The following is a 20,994-nucleotide window of genomic DNA, read 5'->3' on the forward strand; positions in this document are numbered from 1 at the left end:
TGGATGACCAATATAGAGGGGCATAATCGAACAGGGGCGCCCATCTATAAGGGCGCTCACCTCTAAGGACGGCCCGATAAAGAGGCGTCCCCGACCGTATTATCGAAACAAGATGGGCAGCCACCTTTCGTTTCGATAATGCAGTCGGGGACGGCCAAATCTCTACATTTGGGTCGACCTTAGAGATGGCCGACCTCGGTTTTCGCATATAATGGAAACTAAGGGGCGCCCATCTCAAAACTGGCCAAATCCAAGCCATTTGGTCGTGGGAGGAGCCAGCATTTTAGTGCACTGGTCCCCCTCACATGCCAGGACACCAACCGGGCACCCTAGGGGGCACTGCAGTGGACGTCACAAATTGCTCCCAGGTGCATAGCTCCCTTACCTTGGGGGCTGAGCCCCCCAACCCCCACTCCCCACAACTGTACAACACTACTATAGCCCTTAAAGGGTAACGGGGGCACAGATGTGGGTACAGTGGGTTTCGGGTGGGTTTTGGAAGGCTCCCATTTACCACCACAAGTGTAACAGGTAGGGGGGATGGGCCTGGGACTGCCTGCCTGAAGTGCACTGCAGTACCCACTAAAAAGTGCTCCAGGGACCTGCATACTGCTGTGATGGAGCTGGATATGACATTTGAGGCTGGCAAAAAATGTTTTTTTAATTTTTTTTTGGGTGGAAGGGTGTTGGTGACTACTGGGGGAGTAAGGGGAGGTGATCCCCGACTCCCTCCAGTGGTCATCTGGTCAGTTCGGGCACCTTTTCAAGGCTTGGTCGTGAACAAAAAGGGACCCAGTAAAGTCGGCCAAATGCTCGTCAGGGCTGCCTTTCTTTTTTCCATTATTAGCCGAGGCCGGCCATCTCTTAACCACTTCTGTACACTGCCGACACGCCCCCTTGCGACGGAAAGCAGTTGTATCCGCCCAAAATCGGCTTTCGATTATGCCGATTTGGGCGCCCTTAGGAGAAGGATGCCCATCCCTCGATTTGTGTCACAAGTTAATTAGTACCAGTAATTTGGCGCTAATCGGCACTAATTTGCACCAATTTGGATTTGTGAGCACATGTTTCTGCGTGCTGTTCTATAACAATGTGTGGCCAAATCCCATGGTGCACAACTCAAAGGGGGGGGTGGCCATGGGAGGTATATGAGCGAATAAGGGGCGTTCCTAAAATTTGTGCAGATTGTTATAGAATACCGGAGATGTGCGCCCATGAATTACACTAGGTTTCAGCCCATAATGCCTATCAGGGTTTCAATTTTTTTAAAATTGTTATGTGCATGTAGGTGAAACTTCAACATAAACAAACCGGAGAAATTCTGGAATTTCCATTTTTTAAAACTTTGGAGGGCTGCACAGCAGCTGAGCTTCCAGTTCTAATATCTGGCTGCGATATACGTACAGGTTGGTTTCTCAGTTACCTTATTCTTTTATGAGATTTTTTTTTTGTAGTGTAGGTTGTTTTATACTTGTTGTTGTAATACTGTTGACACAATTCTCATTGAAAATAATGAACTTCAAGTGGTGAGTGAGTGAGTTTGACAACATGAACCTCAGCTGTCGAAATGTTGATAGAGTATCCAGAATTTAGCTCTGATATTTCAGTTGACCCTATTGTTTTAACTCCCCTACCAATCTTTTCTAACTGTCCTATGAGATTTGTGGGATCTTTGTAAGGTCACATACAAAAAGTAAAGCACAGAATAAAATTGACCCCTGGATTCAGCTAATCTCTTACCCTAATGTTAAGAGAGCACAAATTGCAAGATATGTTTGTCAAGCACTTGGGTGCTTGAAGAACATATCTAAACACTATATTGCCAGTTAAGTGCTAATAATCAATTACTGGTGTTAAGTAGCACTTAAGTGGAAATAATTATGAGTTAAGTGTGGATCTGCCCCATGTCCTATTCTATATGAGCCAATTTCATAGCGTGCAACTGAAAAGAGGATGGGCCATGAGAGGGGCATGGGTGAATCAGGGGCATTCCTAGAAATTTGGCGCAATGTTATAGAATACCTGGATTTGTGCATATAACTGCCAACAATTGGACACGAGCATTTACAGTCCAGAAAAAAGCAGAAAGAACTCTCAAGAATGGAACAAGTGTGCTTTATTAAAGACCCAGCACAGGCTGTGTTTCGGCTTAACTAATGCCTGTCTCAGAGGTCAATTTAAATAACACTAACTGAGTTAGTTTTAAGTTAAAATACAGTGACTCAACACTATGAAAGTCCACCTGAAGAAGGAGAATATACTTGGTTGCGAAACAAAATGCATTTTCTTGGCGTTTTGCTCAGCAAGTAGGCATTACCTACTTATTTAAGCTGGCCTTCCTCAATATCTTTTTAAACATTTCCAGTCTTTACACAATATTGTAATTCAGCTACTGGGTTATGTATGAAATTATGACCATATAAAACCTTTGTTAGTAAACAGTATGTCAATGAAATTGGACATACAGGTCACCTTTAAAATCTTGTTTTTCTATACTTATTTATTGGGATTCATTAACCATCTCTATTCACCCAAGATGGTTGGGCTGTGTGGGACGGCCAATTCATTGGGGGAGGGTCATGGAGGGGGATTGGGGACTTCGGTGTGAGTGGAGGTGGTGCTCAGGGTATGTTTTTATCAGGGCATTGTGGGGGATTTTGGGGGCACAGATCGAGGGGCCAGTCTGCTCAGGGATGATCAGATCAGGGAGGTGGAAAGGGTAGCACCACAAGTATGTTATTTCTGGCATTTCAACATCTGTGTTCTAAAATCCCACACAGGTGTCAAAGTGTTGAACCTGACACACCCATGTGGCAGGGTTGTCACAGTCAAAGCTATAGGCATCTGATTACTAAAATGGGTCCTCGCGCCAGCCATAGCCGCTACTTAGACATTCAGTCCTGCACAAATTTTAGAAAAGGATCTAAATCAGCAGTATCTTTTTTAAAAAATATTTGCATAATTGTAGACAGCACCACCAGGATGTCTCAATCTGGTTTGTTTGTGCATTCTAAAATGTCACTCCCTCCCAGCTTTTCAGATGTTGCTGTTATTTTTCCATTTCTATAGAAGAGTTTAATATTTTGTTTATGTGAGGGATTTTACTTATCCGGGGGCTTTGTTCACCTACCCTTGACAGTCCTAGTTGAAAGCCCACTTCAGTAGTTTAGGCAGTTCACTGCATAAGATACTTTGGGGCTCATTTTTGAGAGAGAAAAAGTTTTATAAAGTGTCATAAAGCAGCATTTGGATGAAAATCTTCTCAAAACATTGAAAAATTGGTATTTTCAAAACCTGTTTTGCAAATGTCTATCTATGTAATTCCTCTGCAGTGCGTCCAAATCACAAGGGGGCATGTCGTGTGCATTTCAAAGGCAGGAGTAGGGTGGGCTTAGGACTTGGACATTTTACAGCCATAATGGAACAAAAAAGGTTCCCTGAATGACTACTGGAGGGAATTAGGGATGAACCCTCCCCCTTACTCCCTGAGTGGTCACTGCCTCTCTCCCACCTCCAAAATGTGAATAAAAATAGTACTCACAAGTCTCTATGACATCCTCAAATGTTATAGCCAGGTCCATTAGAGCAGCATATTGGTTCCTTGAGTAATCTACCGGTCGGTGGAGTGCACTGTAGACAGGTGGACGAAGGCCCATACCTTCCCCTACCTGTTACACTTGTGGTGACAACTGTGAGCCCTCCAAAACTCACCAGAAACCCACTGCACCATAGGAGCCGACTCTGTGGGTGCCTGAGCACCCCCAATATTGAGAAAATACCTTGTAAGTGTCCAGAGAGGGGTTATTTCCACTGGGCTTAGCACCCCCAATAATTTTGAACAGTTGGCACCTATGCACTGTACCCATATATAAGTGCCCTTTTTGCCCATAAAGGCTATTGTAGTGGTGTACAGTTGTGGTTAGTGGGTTTTTGGTGTGTTTTGGAGGGCTCAACGGACAAGATAAGGGAGCAACGGTGAGATGTGTACCTGGGAGCATTTATATAAAGTCCACAGCAGTGCCACCTAGGGTGCCCCATTCCTTTCCTGGGATGTCTGGAGGACCAGTCTGCTAAAAATTCTGGTCACTCCTACATCTCAATGGCTTGATTTTGTGTGTTTTTAACTTGTGCCTTTTTTTTATTATTAATGGCCTAAAAAGATAAATGCACAAAGCACAAAATCTTGTGCGTTTAGCGCAAAATATCCAAAGTCCGACTTAGACACACTATCGAAAATGCCCCTCATAGTCACTTAGAGAAACACTAAGGTGTCAGTTCTATAAATTGGCACCTAGATGCCATTCGCTTCTGTAATAGCTTCTTGAGGTCAAGATGCTGTCATAAAATAGTATAGGCATTCCTAAAGTTAGGCGCCAACATGGGATAGGAGGTAGCGTCCTATTGTGGATTAAAAAACTGGTTAAAAGATAGAAAACAGAGAGTAGGGTTAAATGATCAGTATTCTCAATGATCTAGAGATGGGAGTAACTAGTGAGGTAATTAAATTTGCTGATGACACAAAGTTGTTCAAAGTTGTTAAATCGCTAGAAAATTGTGAAAAATTACAAAAGGACCTTACGAGACTGGGACACTGGGCATCTAAATGGGAAATGACGTTTAATGTGAGCAAGTGCAAAGTGATGCATGTGGGAAAGAGGAACCTGAATTAAAATTACCCCTAAAAAACAAAAAGCCTTTTTGTACAACTGGCAATTGAGGGGAGACGTTATCAACATGAGCTACCATCAAGACGTTATTTTACTGTTAACCCCAGTTATTAGTAACTAGGAGGGTCTTTTACTTAGGTACGCTGGCGTTTTTAGCATGAGTTAAAAATAGGCACACGCTAAATGCTAAAGATGCCCATAGGAATACATTGGCGTCTGTAGCATTTAGCATGCGCCTTTTTTTTAGCGTGCACTAAAAACACCAGCAAGCCTTAGTAAAAGACCCCCTGAGTCTCATTGCATAAAATGGGACCTGTGATAAAATAGCATGAGTTGGTGGTAAAATAACACGTCTTAACAGTAGCCCACATTAAAAACTACACCCCTAAATGCTAATATTTACCTGAACATAATCTATGAATTTGATGGTGATTTTCAGTGAAAGAATATTTCTTGGACATTACAACGGGCCAGGCCTCAAAATCAGGCACAGAAGCAGAAGTGTATGTGACTCTGCGAGGAACCATGGGAGACACAGGCAGAAGAAAGCTTTCTAGAAAAGGAGATCATGTTTTCACAAAAGAAAAGGTAAGGCAGTCAGGGTTTTGAATGCCCTATTATTCTTATTAGAGTGTAACATCAATAAAAATTCTGTTTCATTACAGCATGACACGCGTTTCCTACTTACATTGTTAAGCTGTGTAATTGCAGACTCATGATAGTGTACAGAAATCCAGAGGACTTTTGCTTACACCACAATCCATCTAGTTTGGGGGGTTAGTGAAGCGAGTTTTGAAAGGAGGCACGCCAGTGCCTGGTCTGCTGGAGTTCCAGGTTTCTATTTGCTTGCAAAAGCAGCTTTTCAGTCATAGAAATCAGAGCGGATACTTTTATTCATCTCTCCTGCTCCCTAAAGTGAGGCATGCAGCAAAATCTCATGGTGAAAGCCGTCACACGCCTCATTTGGATTAAAAAGACTAAACTGGCAGAATTCCAAATTAACACCCTGTCCTGTAGATCACAGATCTTTCTAGCTCTCATGCAGGCCTTACCTGTGAAAATAGTGCACCAAACAAAACTACCAGAAAACCAGCACCAGCATACCAAGACAGACTGCAAGGCCCAGCTAGTATGAGTGCAGTTTTCATCTAACCTAGCAAGGGTGCAGTTCGGTTCGGGAGAAAGGCAAATCCAAACCTCATAACTGAATGCTATGCTATTGTTACTATCACAGAAAAACAGCTATGGTGTATTGGATTCGATAACAAATTTTTTAAAATACCTGCTCGTACATGATGACTAAAAGCAAAACAACTTGGCAAATTTAGGGACCCTTTTACAAACATGTACTAAAAAGTGGGCTGCAGTAGTGTGGGCGTGTGAAATGGATGTGTGCTGAACCATTTCTCCTGTGTGACTGGGAAAACGGGGGGGGGGGGGGGTTCGGGGGGGCGCATGTCTATTTATGACCTGAGCCCTTAACGTCACCCATTGATTTAGCAGTAAGAGCTCACATGTTACCCGTGTGGTAACCGTCCAGCGTATGCCAAATTCTGATAACCGCTGGGAATGCTCCAGTGGTAGAAAATAGAAAATTATTTTCTAATGCATGTTTTTGGCACATGTCAAACTCGGAATTACCACCAGGCACTTGTGCTAGCCAGGCGGTAATGCCAATTTGCACTCGAAGCACTTATGCGCCTTTTGTAAAAGGGCCCCTTAGTAAAACTTAGTGTTCCCCCATAATTGGGTTCAAAATCGGATCACAGTGGAGAGTAAGTTATTCATTTTCATTCACTTAATAATCTCCTAACTTTGCTGTAACCACAAGTTTAGGTTCATCTGCCATCCCTAACTTAGAATTTGTAAAATACAGAGAATGTTGCCTATTCGTCCACTGCTCATATATTAACATAAGGGACCTTTTAAAAAGCTGCGTTTAAACATGGCCTGCGCTATTACTAGTGTGTGGGTTTCCTGCGTGCTGAGGCCACCTTTTCATGAGTGAATAAAATGGCCAGTTCTTGTATATTGGCAATAATGGCCATGTGCTAATTTTTCCATTAGTACATGAGCCCTTAACTACGTCTATTTTCTCCACCCCCAGTGCTAAAAATTATGTAGCGTGAGGGAAGCACATATATTTGCTAAAACTACTGCAGGACACCTCAGCGTGCTCCACGGCAGGCGTTTTTAACTTGCAGTAAGCACACACCAGTGCTTACCACAACTTTGTAAAAGAGCATCATAATTAGACAGAGGTTAACTTTTCCTGCAATAGATTGATAGCTCAGACTTTACTTCTAGCACAGTTGGACTGTTGCAGTGCAATATTTGTGGGCTTAACAGAAGCTCTGTTGAAAAAATTGCAGACCTGTCAGAATACTGCAGCCAGATCCCAGAGTGAGTTTATGGATATTTTTCTTAACAGTCAGTTAAATGGTGGAACTCCCTTCCTTTGGAGATAAGATCAACTGCTCATTGTCATTTGTTTAGGAAAGTACTTAAAATGTATCTTTTTAAAGAAGTTCCTTCAATAATGTGTATTTTATTGGTTGAATTAATGACTTGAATGTTGCCTGTATCTCTCTCTGGGGCCCTTTTACTAAGCTGTGCTAGGCTCTACAAACATGCAATGCGCGCCCAAATGAGACTACGGCCAGGCCAGCATGTCCTCCTGGTGGTAATTTCAGATTTGGTGTGCACCCATAACGCATGGATGAAATATTTATTTATTTCCTCTTAAGCACACCAGTTCCGGCGAAAATCGGCACTTGACGCGTACCGACCGGTCACCACATGTGTATCGCATGATCCTTTACTGCTAGATCAATGGGTGGCGTTAAAGGCTCAGGCCGGTTTTGTGTGCATGCTGGTTTCATTTTTACCGCAGGCTCTTTTCCCGTCCCATTTTAAAAAGCCCTTTTTTGTAGAAGCGGTAAAAACTGGCCTGGTGCGCAACCAGTACATGCGCCTATACTACCGCAGGCCACTTTTTTTTTTACTGCTGTTTAGTAAAAAGGCCCTCTGTTTCATATTGTTAGCTGCATGGAGCTCCCATGGGACTACAGAAAAAAAGAGCAGACCACATAAAAATTAAAGTGATATTTCTTTCCAAGTCATCAAAACAGTAAACAACTGATTGTTGTTTTGATGACTTCGAAATAAATATCATTTTACCTTTTACGTGGTCTGCTTTTTTTTCTGTTGTTCTTGATCTTGCAGATCGTTTGCCTGTTTGTTTGTTTGTTTTTTTGTGTTTCGTGGGACTATGTGGGATAGAAGAAACTCATTGTATTGTATTGTATTGTATTGTATTGTATTGTATTGCAACCCATCATTGTTAACAAGAGTTAATGATTTTAGCTATAGCATTTGCATTGAAATGTGCACTTCCTATCTGATTTGTACTAAACTTATATTTTGTTGAAGTTTCTTATTCATATCATTACTCATATTATTATTATTATTTTATTTTAATTGATCACTTAGATCATTACTTTTGGAGTTTGCATTCATGTATTTATATTTTTGTCTGTTATAGTTACTTTATATTTGTATTGCCTGTGATCAAGTTGTCTAAGGAAGCTATTACCATATGGGCTTTGTTTACATATTCATGTACTGCATATATTTTCTCATGTTTCTTAATGTGTACTTAAGTACTTATCCCACAAATTCTATATATGGCGCTTAGAATTACGCATGTCAGTTTGGATGTATGCCCAATTTGCAAGTTCAATTGAATAATGAGCCAATTAGCATTGATAATTGGGCCCTAATAATCAGTTGTCACTGGGATTAATTTAAATTTACAGATACATGTTTACATGCCAGGATCCGCGTGTAAATTTTATGTGTGGCTCCAAAAAGAGGGTGCAGCCATGGGAGGGTCATGGGTGAATCAGGGGGATTCCTGCAATTTATGCACACTGTTATAGAGTAAGGGGGATCCACACCTAATTTAGGTGCATGGATTTATACCAGGGTTTAGTTGGTGTAAGTCCTCAGCTCAGGTCCCGGCGCTAAGCACTATTCTATAAACGGCACCATTTATAAAATTTGGTATGTGTACATTAAAGTTATATCTATCTATCTATCTATCTATCTATCTATCTATCTATCTATCTATCTATCTATCTATCTATCTATCTCTTTTATTTATGTATAGACCCCTGACACAGACAATTAGCCGAAACACAGGCTGTGTCAGGTCCTTAAATAAATTTGACTTCCTCCAATTTGAGACTCCGCCTTTTATTTCCCATCTGGGCCCACTACACTTCATAAAACAGAAGTAGTTACATTTTCTTACAGTAGGTCATAAATTCTTGTCTTCACCAAAGGCCGAAGGAGTTGTCCTCCTGGGCAGGCATCCCATTCAGAGCTCCAGTATGGAAGCAGGCCCACTCTTGCAGTACTGTACTCTTCTTGAGCTACTGCTTTGAGGAGAACTTTCCTGTCCAAGGAAACTAAAAACCAAGAACTGTGGAGAGCAGAGCAAGGGAAGGAATGGCAGAAAAGAAGGAGGAGGAAGAAAGGAGGGAGGGAGCTTGAAGGAAGGGTACCAGAAGAGGGCCCAAAATACCTGAGGAGGGACAAAGCAGCCACAAGATTGGCTGCAAGGCCCCAAAACACCAGAAAAGTGATAAAGTAGCATTATCATTTGCATGGAGACATAAAATCCTCCAAGCATGGGGCAAAGGGGCACCAAGATGGGTCTTAGTTTTCTAGGAAAATGAGCCCCTTTGAGGAACGAATGAAGGAATATCCACTTGCAGGAGCCCCAGCACCTTACCAAAACCCCACAGTGGCAACTGAAGTGCAGTAGTAGGGAAGGAGGGAAGGTGACAGAAATGATGCTATTTAGTAACTAAGGGCCCTTTTACTAAGATGCGGTAGGGCCTATGTGCCAAAACAAGAATACCACCAGGCTACCATGCCCCCTGGCAGTAATTTCAGATTTGGCGCTTGCTTATTCCTGTGGTAGAATTTTTTTTAAATTTTCTACTGCGCATGGTGTTTCTGGCGGTAATTGGCAGCTGGTGCGTGCCGAACAGTTACCGCATGTGTATCATGTGAGCCCTTACCACTAGATCAATGGGTGGCGGTAAAGGCCCAGGCTGTAAATAAGCACACGCTAGTTTTAATTTTAGCACACGCCCATTTCCCTGCCCATTAAAAAAATGCCCTTTTTCCCCAGGTGTGGTAAAAAATGGCCCGGTGCACGTCAAACACACATGCCCACACTACCACAGGCCACTTTTTACCACAGCTTAGTAAAAGGACCCCTAAATGTTTTCTCCCATTTTGTAGCTATGAGAAAGCCATTTTCCTTTTAACTCATGTATGTGGTGCAAGAAAGAGGTGCATAAGATGAGATAGGAAAGATTATATATGTGTTCTGGTACTAATCATGTATATAATTGTTAAAATATCTAATAGTTGAAATACTACAGAAAATGCCTATGTGCTTAAAACAAGCAATTGTGAGTATTGTCATATATATTCAGCAAATGGTTAGTTTGTTAGCATCATTATTGGCAGGAGTGAACATTATTTCTATGATTTTACCAGAAATAGTATTGAGTGGATTTTTTTTTTTTCAATGACAAAGTATTTCAGATGGTTTAATGAATGTGAAAGTTATTTCCCACACAGTGTTCAAAAAGTGCATAAATTCCTGACTGCTGGTTAAATTCTTCATAATGCTGTAATTAGAAGAGGACTAATAGCTAGGAGACATCTGGGAGACACAAATTCCTATGCCAGAAGAACAAATAACACATGCATCTCTAATTCAGCCACCTGTTTAACGTTTGCATTGAAGTCACAGATGACCCATATAAATCCATATGGTACATCATTATTTCTTAAGACATATTAATTTCTTTGTTAATATGAGAAGATTAGGTAGGAATGATCCTACTCAATGGCCCAATGGTCAGTACTCATACTGTATCAACAGTAAAAACAGGAGCAAGGCAAAACATTACAAGAAAACAAATACAGATTGGAGAACTTGTATCTATAAATGCATCACTAATAGTAAGAAAGGGTTGAGGGAAAAGAGGAGACTGTGGGGCTGGGGGAAGGGATAAAGGGAGAGGATATGGGGAAGAGATAAGAAGTGACTGGAGAGTTAAGTCGATGTCATGTATAAGTCGAGGACAGTTTTAGAACTAAAAATTAGGGTTGCATGTTAATCACGATTAACACCATGAGTAATGCATGCACACAGGCACGGCCGGTCCAGCATCTATCCCTCCCCTCCTGAACCACTGGCGGCTTTCTCTCGCCTTCCCTCCCCTCCCAACCCGGTTTACCTTTGCAGGAAGTCTTCGCCCTGCAGCACCAGCGGCAGTTGTATCAAAAGGCTGCTTGCAGCTTGCACTGGGCCTTTCCCTCTGACCCTTCTGATGCAACTTTCTGTTCAGAAGGGGGCAGGACAGGTTTGAAACAGTTTGAAATAGACCCAGGAAGAGACATATTTGTAAAAAGCATTGATAAAATTTGTTGCTTTACACCATCTGGTTTTCATCACCCCTAACGCAGCCTGTACTTCCAGAGAAAGTTGACCGTGCCGGGCATTGGTCTGTGAGTCCTAGGAGTAGTAAACAATAAAAAGAAATGTTTTTCTTCATAAGGTCTGCTTCTTTCTTCTGTTCCACATTGGATCTAATGGACTGATTGCCTTCTTGTTTTCTTACTCATGGTGGGAAGGCAAATTCCTTTCATTTCAATGTGCTAATCTTCATTAATATATAAGAACAGCCATACTGTGTCAGACCAATGGTCTATCTAGCCCAATATCCTGCTTCCAACAGTGGCCAATCCAGGTCACAAGTACCTGGCAGAAACCCAATTAGTAGCAACATTCCATGCTACCAATCCCGGGGCACGCAGTGGCTTCCCCCATGTCCATCTCAATAACAGACTATAAACTTTTCATCCAGGAACTTTTCCAACTTTGTTAAACTCATATATGCTAACCACTGTTACCACATCCTCCAGTAGCGAGTTCCAGAGCTTAACTATTCATTGAGTGAAAAAATATTTCCTCCTATTTGTTTTAAAAGTATTTCCATGTAATTTCATTGAGAGTCCCCTGGTCTTTGTACTTTTGAAAGAGTAAAAAATCAATTCACGTCTACCCATTCTACAGCACTCAGGATTTTGTAGACCTCAATCATATGCAGTGGCGTTCCTAGGGGGGCTGACACCTGGGGCGGATCGCCGATGTGCCCCACCCCCTGGGTGCAGCGCCCCCCCCGGAACAGCGCGACGCCCCCCCCCCTGGAGAAAGAACCCCCGATCCCCCGGCGAAAGAACCCCCCACCCAGGTGCACGCCGCTGGGGGGAAGGGTGCCGTGTGCCTTCGTTTTCATGCTCCCTCTGCCCCGGAACAGGAAGTAACCTGTTCCGGGGTAAAGGGAGCATGAAAATGAAGAGCCGACAGGCGCACAGCACCCCCCCAGTGGCGTGCACCTGGGGCGGACCGCCCCCACTGCCCCCCTCTTGGTACACCACTGATCATATGTCCCCTCAGCTGTCTCTTTTCCAGGTTGAAGAACCCTAACCTCTTTAGCTTTTCCTCATATGGAAGGAGTTCCATCCCTTTTATCATTTTGGTCACTGAACCTTTTCCAATTCTGCTATATCTTTTTTGTGCTACGGTGACCAGAATTGAGCGATGTACCATGGGGGAATACAGAGGCATTATAATATTCATGGTCTTATTTTGCATCCCTTTCCTAATAATTCCAAGCATCCTGTTTGCAATTGTCACCACCATCATATACTGGGCAGAAGTTTTCAGGATATTATCTACAATAACACCTAGATCTTTTTCTGTAGCATAGGGTAACTATGATTCGGATTATTCTTCCCAATGTGCATCACTTTGCATTTGTCCATATTAAATTTCATCTGCCATTTGGATGCCCAGTCTTCCAGTTTCCTAAGGTCTTCCTGCAACTTTTCACAATCCGCATGTGTTTTGACAACTTTGAATAGTTTTGTGGGTCATCTGCAAATTTAATCACCTCACTCGTCATTACAATTTCCTGATCATTTATAAATAAGTTAATTAGCACTATTCCCAGTATAGATCCCAGTATGCTACACTCCACTATTCATCCTCCTCCATTGAGAAAAATGGCCATTTAATCCTACTCTGTGTTTTGGTCCAATAACCAATTCCACCTTATTAATGACTTATACATTTTCTCAGGAGTCTTTCATGAGGAACTTTGTCAAAAGCTTTCAGAAAATTTTGATACACTACATCAACCGGCTCACTTTTATCCACATGTTTATTTACGCTTTCAAAGAAATGAACAAATTGGTGAGGCAAGACTTCCCTTGGCTGAACCTATACTGACTCTGTACCATTAAACCATGTTTGTCTATGTGTTCCATCATTTTATTCTTTGTAATAATTTCCACTATTTTCTCTGGTACTGAAGTTAGGCTCACTGGTCTGTAATTTCTTGAATCACTCCAGAACCCTTTTTAAAAATCAGTGTACATTGGCCACCCTCCAATCTTCAGTTACTATGGATGATTTTAACGACAGGTTACAGTTCACTAACATCAGATCAGCAATTTCATGTTTGAGTTCTTTCATTACCCTGGGGTATAATGTGCACACACATATAACATGTGCAAATGGCATGTCTATGTAAAAATAAACCAGTATAATGTGCCCATGCATATTCCATGCTATACTTGTTTATTTTTTCTAAGACGCACTAATTTCAAAATTAACTCATTTGTTTTTGAGGGCTTTTCTTTTTAGGCTCATGCAGGCATTATTGGTGCATGAAAACCTGCAAAAAAAAAAAAAAACATAAAAAGAGAAAGCTTTAAAAGCACATAAAAAGAGAAAGCTTTAAAAGCAGATGAGCTAATTTTGCAATTATCGTGTCTTAGTAAAATACATTCATATAGTGTGCCTATGCATATACCACCAGATTCTACTGCATTTTCACACACATTTTGTGTGTGAAAATACAGTAGTTAAAAATGAACCTGATGACTCTTGATATTCAGTGCTACCTGGAAAAAGATAGCATGCCACAGAAGCAGCAGGAATAAAGCTAATTGGATAACTTACCCAATATTTGTATCCAGGAATTATATAGTGATCAGATAAGTGAGCTTCAACCTCATACAGAGCTGATGAATATTGACTTCCAAGTGTTTGATGATAGTAAAAGGAAACAAAATGAGGAATTAGGTACAAGTTAAATGACCTTGAAACATTTCAGATACAAGACTTCGTATTCAAAATTGCAACTTGAACATGCTAAATGCTACAATCTGAATCCATGATACCATTTAAATGCATTTAAAAAATATATAAATTGTATTGGTTGGTACTTCTGCAAATATTTACAGATTCAAAACATTCAACGATAGTGAAAAATGTTATGAGCATAAGTGTGAATCTGTATCAAAAAGATATGAACTACTGAAATGAATGTTTTCTTTGAGTTTATCTCATATACTGTATGAGTTTTTCCTGCATGTTTTAATATATAAATATATTAGTAAAGGAAAAAAAATAAATAAGAGATCTGCACTGTAAATCGTCCAAATTCATCTAAGTGAAACCACTTACATCTTGCCAGTTTAATCTAATCTTATATAATCTCAACATTTATAGACCCAAGAATTAAGGTCCAAAGCAGTTTACAATAATACAAGAAAAATAACAAGCAACAAATTTACACCATAATTTTAATGATTATCAGAACCAGTGAAGAATTTTGGAAACAAATAAGGGCCGTGTTTACTAAGGTGCGCTAGCGTTTTTAATGCATGCTACAAATTAGCATGCGCTAATGCTAAAGACACCCATGTATTCTTAGGGTGCCTCTAGCATTGTGCATGCTAATTTTTAGTGCATACTAAAAACATAGCATGCCTATAGCACAGCTTAGTAAACTTGGCCCTTTTTTAAGGGATCTTTTTACTAAGTTGTGGTAAGTACTAATGCATGCTTACTGCAGGGTAAAAGGCACTACCACTGGTGTGATCAGATGTCCCGCGGTAGTATTGTGTTCAGCATGTTCTATCCATGCGCTAAAAATAGAAAATAGTTTGTATCGCTGGGAGCAGGTCTGGGGGCGGAGAGTAGGCATGTCCAGTGTTAATCAGTTAGGGGTTCTTTTACTAAGGTGAGCTGAAAAATGGCCTGCGGTAGTGTAGACGCTTGTTTTGGCCGAGCGCAGAATTATTTTCAAGAGCACCTACAAAAAATGCCTTTTTTGCCGAAAACGGACGTGCAGCAAAATGAAAATTGTTGCGCGTCCATTTTGGGTCTGAGACCTTACTGCAAGCCATTGACCTAGCGGTAAGGTCTCATGCGGTAACTGGGCGGTAACTTCAATTTGGCGCATGTTAGGCATGTGTAGGCACCTACTCGGCTTAGTAAAAGGGTCCCTCAGCTCAGCTACATCACTGCACACAAACCAATTAGCGTGTGGTTAGCACGGAAGCCCTTACCACCTAGAAAATAGGTGTCAGTAACAGCTCATGCGCTAATGAGGAAATTAGCATTTGGCCTTTAATAGAGAAAATGGAAAATGCAGCCATTTTACAGTCATGCTACAAGTGGCCTGAGCACGCGGGAAAGCCCTGCTCTAGTGATAACCCTGGCCACTTTTTAGCACAGCTTAGTAAAAGGGCCCCTAAATGTTTACAAAATACAGAACAGGAAGATAAGTGTTTATATAGCTATTCACCTATCTCCAATATAAATATATAAAAAAATAAAAATCTATCAAGATAATAATGAAAGGAGACACAAGTATCAGATTAAAGAAGCACTGAGCAAAGCTGAGGAAGACAAAGGTTGGCACTTTGAACAATCTAGATGATACTTCTGTTTAAAAGGAAAACTGGAAACTATGCTTATGAAAAAAAAAACACTCTTCCAAAATGTTTAGTTAATTCCTAATAAACAGTTTACCGTTAGTAGAAACCCAACCTAATCTAATCTGATCTGAACATAATATACTGCATTTTTGATCCATCAAAAGATCATCCAATGCAGTTTACAGCAAAACAAGGTATGTAATCAAATGTGTGGTATAATGTCTTGGTCATCTGTAGGTATGAAATGTATGAGATCATTTTTCATATGCAGTAAGTGGTAATTTCTTTTTTAAAACTGGAGAGGGGGGCAGAGATTGAAAACAACAGAAGGCTCCAAATACCACTGAAACTGCAATGGGGAAAGGAATCAAGTTAAAAAAAAATGTTGCAGATCAGTGAACTAGCATTATCCATACAGTTGAGAGGTGTGGTAGCCATGTTAGTCCACTCTTAAAGGTTATCAATAGAAATCAAACAAAATAAAACATGGAAAAGAAAATAAGATGATACCTTTTTTATTGGACATAACTTAATACATTTCTTGATTAGCTTTTGAAGGTTGCCCTTCTTCCTCAGATCGGAAATAAGCAAATGTGGTAGCAGATAGTATATATGAGAGAAACATCAAAGCATTACTTTGACAGTCTGTCAGAGTGGGAGGGTGGGGGTATGCATGGGGACATCAAAGCATTTCATTGATATTCTAACAGAATGGGTGTTGGTAGGTGAGAGGAGGGTAATAAACAGAGAATTAAACAGAGAAATACAGCTTTATGTTTTATAATGAGTTAGAAAACCCAGATGCTTATTAAGTCCTGTTTGTTGGGTGTCAAAATATTCAATCATTCTTATTTCAAAGGTCTTACGTTCCTGTATTGTTTTAAAATTACCTTTCAGTATTCTTACTGTGAAATCACTGGTGCCGTGTTCTGGTCTTGTGAAGTGTTGGCCTACAGATCCGCATACAGTTAAAACTGTGGCCCTCCTTGTGGAGTTGTGACACCCAGTCTTCCAGTCCATTTTTCATGTCATTATCCTCGCCAAATTCAAAGGGCCCCATTTACAAAGGCACGCTAGTGTTTTTAGCGAGTGCTAAAAATTAGCACATGCTAACCATGTAGACACCCATAGGAATATCATGGGCATCTACATGGTTTGCATGTGCTAATTTTTAGCGCATGCTAAAAACACTAGCGCGCCTTTGTAAACAGGGCCCAAAATGTAAGATGCCTCCCCATCTGCAATTCAGTTCACAACTCTGGAATGCCCTCCCCAGACCTATCCAATCAATCAGGAACTATCTACCCTTCCGGAAATCACTAAAAACCCATCTGTTCAAGCAAGCCTACCCAAAAGACCCAAACTAATCCTATGAACCCATTTACTCAACACTTGCACATCTCTACCTACCAATATCTTTTATTATTCTGCTATACTTAACTTATATTCTCTCTATCAAGTTTCTCTATCAATAATCTGTAATCCCTATTACTATGTAAGCCGCATTGAACCTGCTTTGAGTGGGAAAGCGCGGGGTACAAATGTAATAATAATAAATAGATAGCTGCAAAGGGAAAAGACAGTATATTGTAGCAAAGATAACAAGCAAATGAGTCACAACTGATGAAATATAGTGCCTTTATGCTATAAATTACTTGATTTTGTCTGTTAATTGCTTATTGTAAATTATTACCATGACTGATGGCCAGAGGTAGTGGGAAGCCACCTGGCATCCCTCTGGCTTCGGATTAGCTGCTGGCATATTTGCACCTGTCTGCCACTTCCAAGCAGTGCGTGCCATTTGCTCAGTATGAATGCCACATAGAATCTGTCCTGCTATATTTCAACATAAGATTATTTTCAGACAATGTGGATGCAATCAGTATGAATTTTCAAATCACATTAACCTCCTTCCCATAAAATGTCTTCTGGGAATTTACAAACCTCTAAAAAGAGAGAGATGCCTTACACCAGGCATTTAAGTGTTGCTCTACATTTTCCTTGTAAATACTTCAGCTTGGAGAAGAGATGGCTGAGGGGAGATACGATAGAGGTTTTAAAATACTGAGTGGAGTGGAACAGGTAGATGTGAATTGCTTGTTTACTCTTTCCAAGAATACTAGGACTAGGGGGCACGCAAAGAAGCTACTAAGTAGTAAGACAATTCCAGCATATAGAAAGATGAAATCACTAGCGCAGAACTTTAAAACACAGTTCAATAAAGCCCTTTAAGACAATACTAGCATAAAACATATGAAATCACAGTGCAACAGTGGCATTCCTAGGGTGGCTGACACCCGGGGCGGATTGCCGATGCGCCCCCCCCCCCCCCCGGGGGCAGCACGACCCCCCCCCCCCCCCCCCGGCGAAAGGACACACCTCCCCCCAGGTGCATTTTTACCTGCTGGGGGGGGGGTGCTGAGCGCCTGTCGGCTTCGCTCGTTCTATGCTCCCTCTGCCCCAGCAAAGGAAGTAACTTGTTCCGGGGCAGAGGGAGCACAGAATGAGTGGAGCACACAGGCGCGCGGCATCCCCCCAGCGGCCTGCACCCGGGGCGGACCTCCCCCACCGCCCCCCCTTGGTACGCCACTGCAGTGCAAGAACAATTTTAAGTTATAGGCAATAGGATGAAGACAGATTAGAACTTTTAGAGGTCAGACCCTCTGCAAGTGAAAGGACTTACGCCAGCTGAAACCTGATATAAATCTTGGTGTGAAAATTGGACATGGATTCCCGCTATTCTGTAATACTGCATGCATTTATGTGAATGCCCCTGACCCACACATGCCCCTCCCATGACCACACCCCATTTTGAGTTGTGCACAATCCAATTTAGGTGCCCATTATTGCAGGATAGCACATAGCCTGATTGGAACCCAAATCATAAGTGGTACCAGTTAAGTGCTCGTTAGTTCTAATAGTTAAATCATTGGAGCCCATTAACTAATTATTTTGGGTGACAATCTGGGATCTGCTCCCAATTTTGGACAACCTTTATAGAATCTTGGGGATAGCATATAGCGCCATTAATGTGAAAATAAAAGTATTTAATCATTTGAAAATTCTTGCTTAAAATAATATCTTCATTCAAAAGAAAATCTTCAATTATAAGGAAGAGAAGGATTCCTAAGATGTCTTTTTTACAACTGAAGATTTTTTTTTGAATGAAGATATTGATTTAAGCAAGATTTTTCAAATAATTAAGCAGTTTAATTTTCTCATTAACAGCACTATATGCTATAGACTTTAAAATGGGGCAAAAGGTTTCAATACTGTTCATAGTGAACCTTGGCATTTGGAAGTCCATTCACATTTAATAATTTATTTTGAACTTGTAGAATATCAATGGCACTTAACCACATATGTGTTAGATGCAATTCTGTAACAAAGGCATGTATATGTAAATGACTTAAATATAAGCAGGCATACGCCACTACCTTCTCCTACAGAAGTACACAGATATGGAATGGGTTACCCCCAGCCCTAAAAACTATGGATAATCTAAGCAACTTTCGCAAATCTCTGAAGACACATCTCTTTAATAGAGCCTACAAAAAGACCCCTTGAAGACACAAATCACCTCCTAAACTATCCTATTCTAACACCATCTTCTCTAACTCCTCATCCATCTTCTGCTTACTTTTGATTGTATCCAATATCTTGTCATTACTCTGTCATAACAACACTCTGTAAGCCACATTGAGCCTGCAAATAGGTGGGAAAATGTGGGGTACAAATGTAACAATAATAATAATAATAATATTCACTTTAGCATGTATGTAAATGGAGGCGTTCATATAGGCGAACAGTGGGCGACTCTACTGGATACTGGATGTTATGCGTGAAGGTGGTGCTAGTTAGTGATCACAACTACATGTTTGTATGTAAGTGGTAACTTATTCCTGTATTCTATAATGGCATTTACCTGAGAACCTGGAGAACTGGGTTCAATTCCCCACTGCAGCTCCTTGTGATTTTGGGCAAGTCACATAATCCTCCATTGGCCCAGGAACAAAAACTTTGATTGTGAGCCCACTAGGGACAGAGAAAGCACCTACATATAATAAATGCAAACCACTTTGATTGCATCACAGAAAAGTGGTATATCAAATCCCAATACCCTTTAACCCCTAAGTGGCCTTATAAAACACTGCTTGGCACCATAATTTTGGTGCTAATTTTGTTTTGCCTTCTTGGGCACCTTTTACTGACTTGCCTCCCATCCCCCAGATTTTATATAATGCGCCTAGAGATCTACACTGATTTCGGCACAGATTCTATAACAATGCGCGTAACTTAACATGCTTAACAAGCTAATGAGCGCTGATAAGAGCACTTTACAAGCAATAATGAGCACTACTTGGCACTGATTAGAATTTAGGTGCACAAGTCGCTAAGCGTATTCTGTAACGATGTGCACTGAACTTCTAATGTGCAAAGGCAAAAAAGAGTATGGTTATGGGCAGGGAAATGGGCATTTCATGGTCATCCTGAAATTTCTGTGTCTAGTTATAGAATATAGCCCAGTGCGCCTAAATCTCTGTGCTGGGATTTACACCACGTTTTTGTTGGTGTAAAAGGATGCACGTAGATTTAGGCGCTAAAATATCAACTAAGGGTATTCTATAATTGGCGACTAAACCTAGGCACCGATTATAGAATAGGCTAAGTTGACATGATTTCAGCACTGATTTTTTAGGTCCCCCCTCCACGGGTACTGATGAGAAGAACTAAGAAAGAATCAGAAAGTAAAGATGAACCAACAGGAGACTGAGAAGAGGAATCAAAGAATTACAGATTCAGCTGTCACCACAATTATTCCTTCTTTGATTTTGTTTTGTACGTTACCCACGTATTTGACCTTTTATTCAGAAGGAATTCTACTATTGAACTATGTTTTTGTTCAGACTTTGGACATTTTGGTATGCCTGCACTACTGTACTGAAAGGATCAACGCAAAGACAAGAGGAAGCTCCCACGGAAAGAGGGCCCCAAGCCAGGTCCAAGGGCTCAGAAGCCAGGTGTGCTTCCTCCTGCTCCCCACTGTAGCCTGGGAGTGCATCCTATCAGCCATTCAGCCCTTATCACTTCTGAATCCATTTCTCTTTCAACTTCTTATCACAATCCCTTGCTCAAGGGTTTTCTGTCATCTAAAAGTTACTTGCTTTTGTGCCTAATTGCTTCTTTTGAAATACTTGAATGCATCTATTATAACTTTCCGTTCCAGCCAGTGTATACCCACCTCCTTTCCTGCCTTCTGTGTTAGAGCAAAACAAAGCCAAAAGTATTGCAACTCCAGATGCAAGTGGGTTTAGCCAGGGAAAATGTTATAAATCCTTAAAATGAAAGGAGTTGATTACCAGCAATTCATCTGCTGAGTGAGAACATTTTCACAACTTGTTTTGGGGGGGATACTGGCCTTTCAAATCTGCTGACTATGCCA

General features: G+C 41.0%; 1 protein-coding gene across 1 annotated transcript in view; it reads left to right on the top strand.

The window, feature by feature from the left end:
* The window catches only part of LOC115477536 (lipoxygenase homology domain-containing protein 1-like), a 428,353-nt gene that overhangs the window by 321,624 nt on the left and 85,735 nt on the right, over positions 1 to 20,994 (top strand). Inside the window, exons 33-34 of the mRNA XM_030214471.1 lie at positions 1,289 to 1,406; positions 5,107 to 5,255. Coding sequence (XP_030070331.1) covers positions 1,289 to 1,406; positions 5,107 to 5,255 — 267 coding nt within the window. The remainder of the gene's footprint in view (positions 1 to 1,288; positions 1,407 to 5,106; positions 5,256 to 20,994) is intronic.

This window comes from Microcaecilia unicolor, chromosome 1 (genome assembly GCF_901765095.1).
Source record: "Microcaecilia unicolor chromosome 1, aMicUni1.1, whole genome shotgun sequence".
NCBI classification, from domain to species: domain Eukaryota; kingdom Metazoa; phylum Chordata; class Amphibia; order Gymnophiona; family Siphonopidae; genus Microcaecilia; species Microcaecilia unicolor.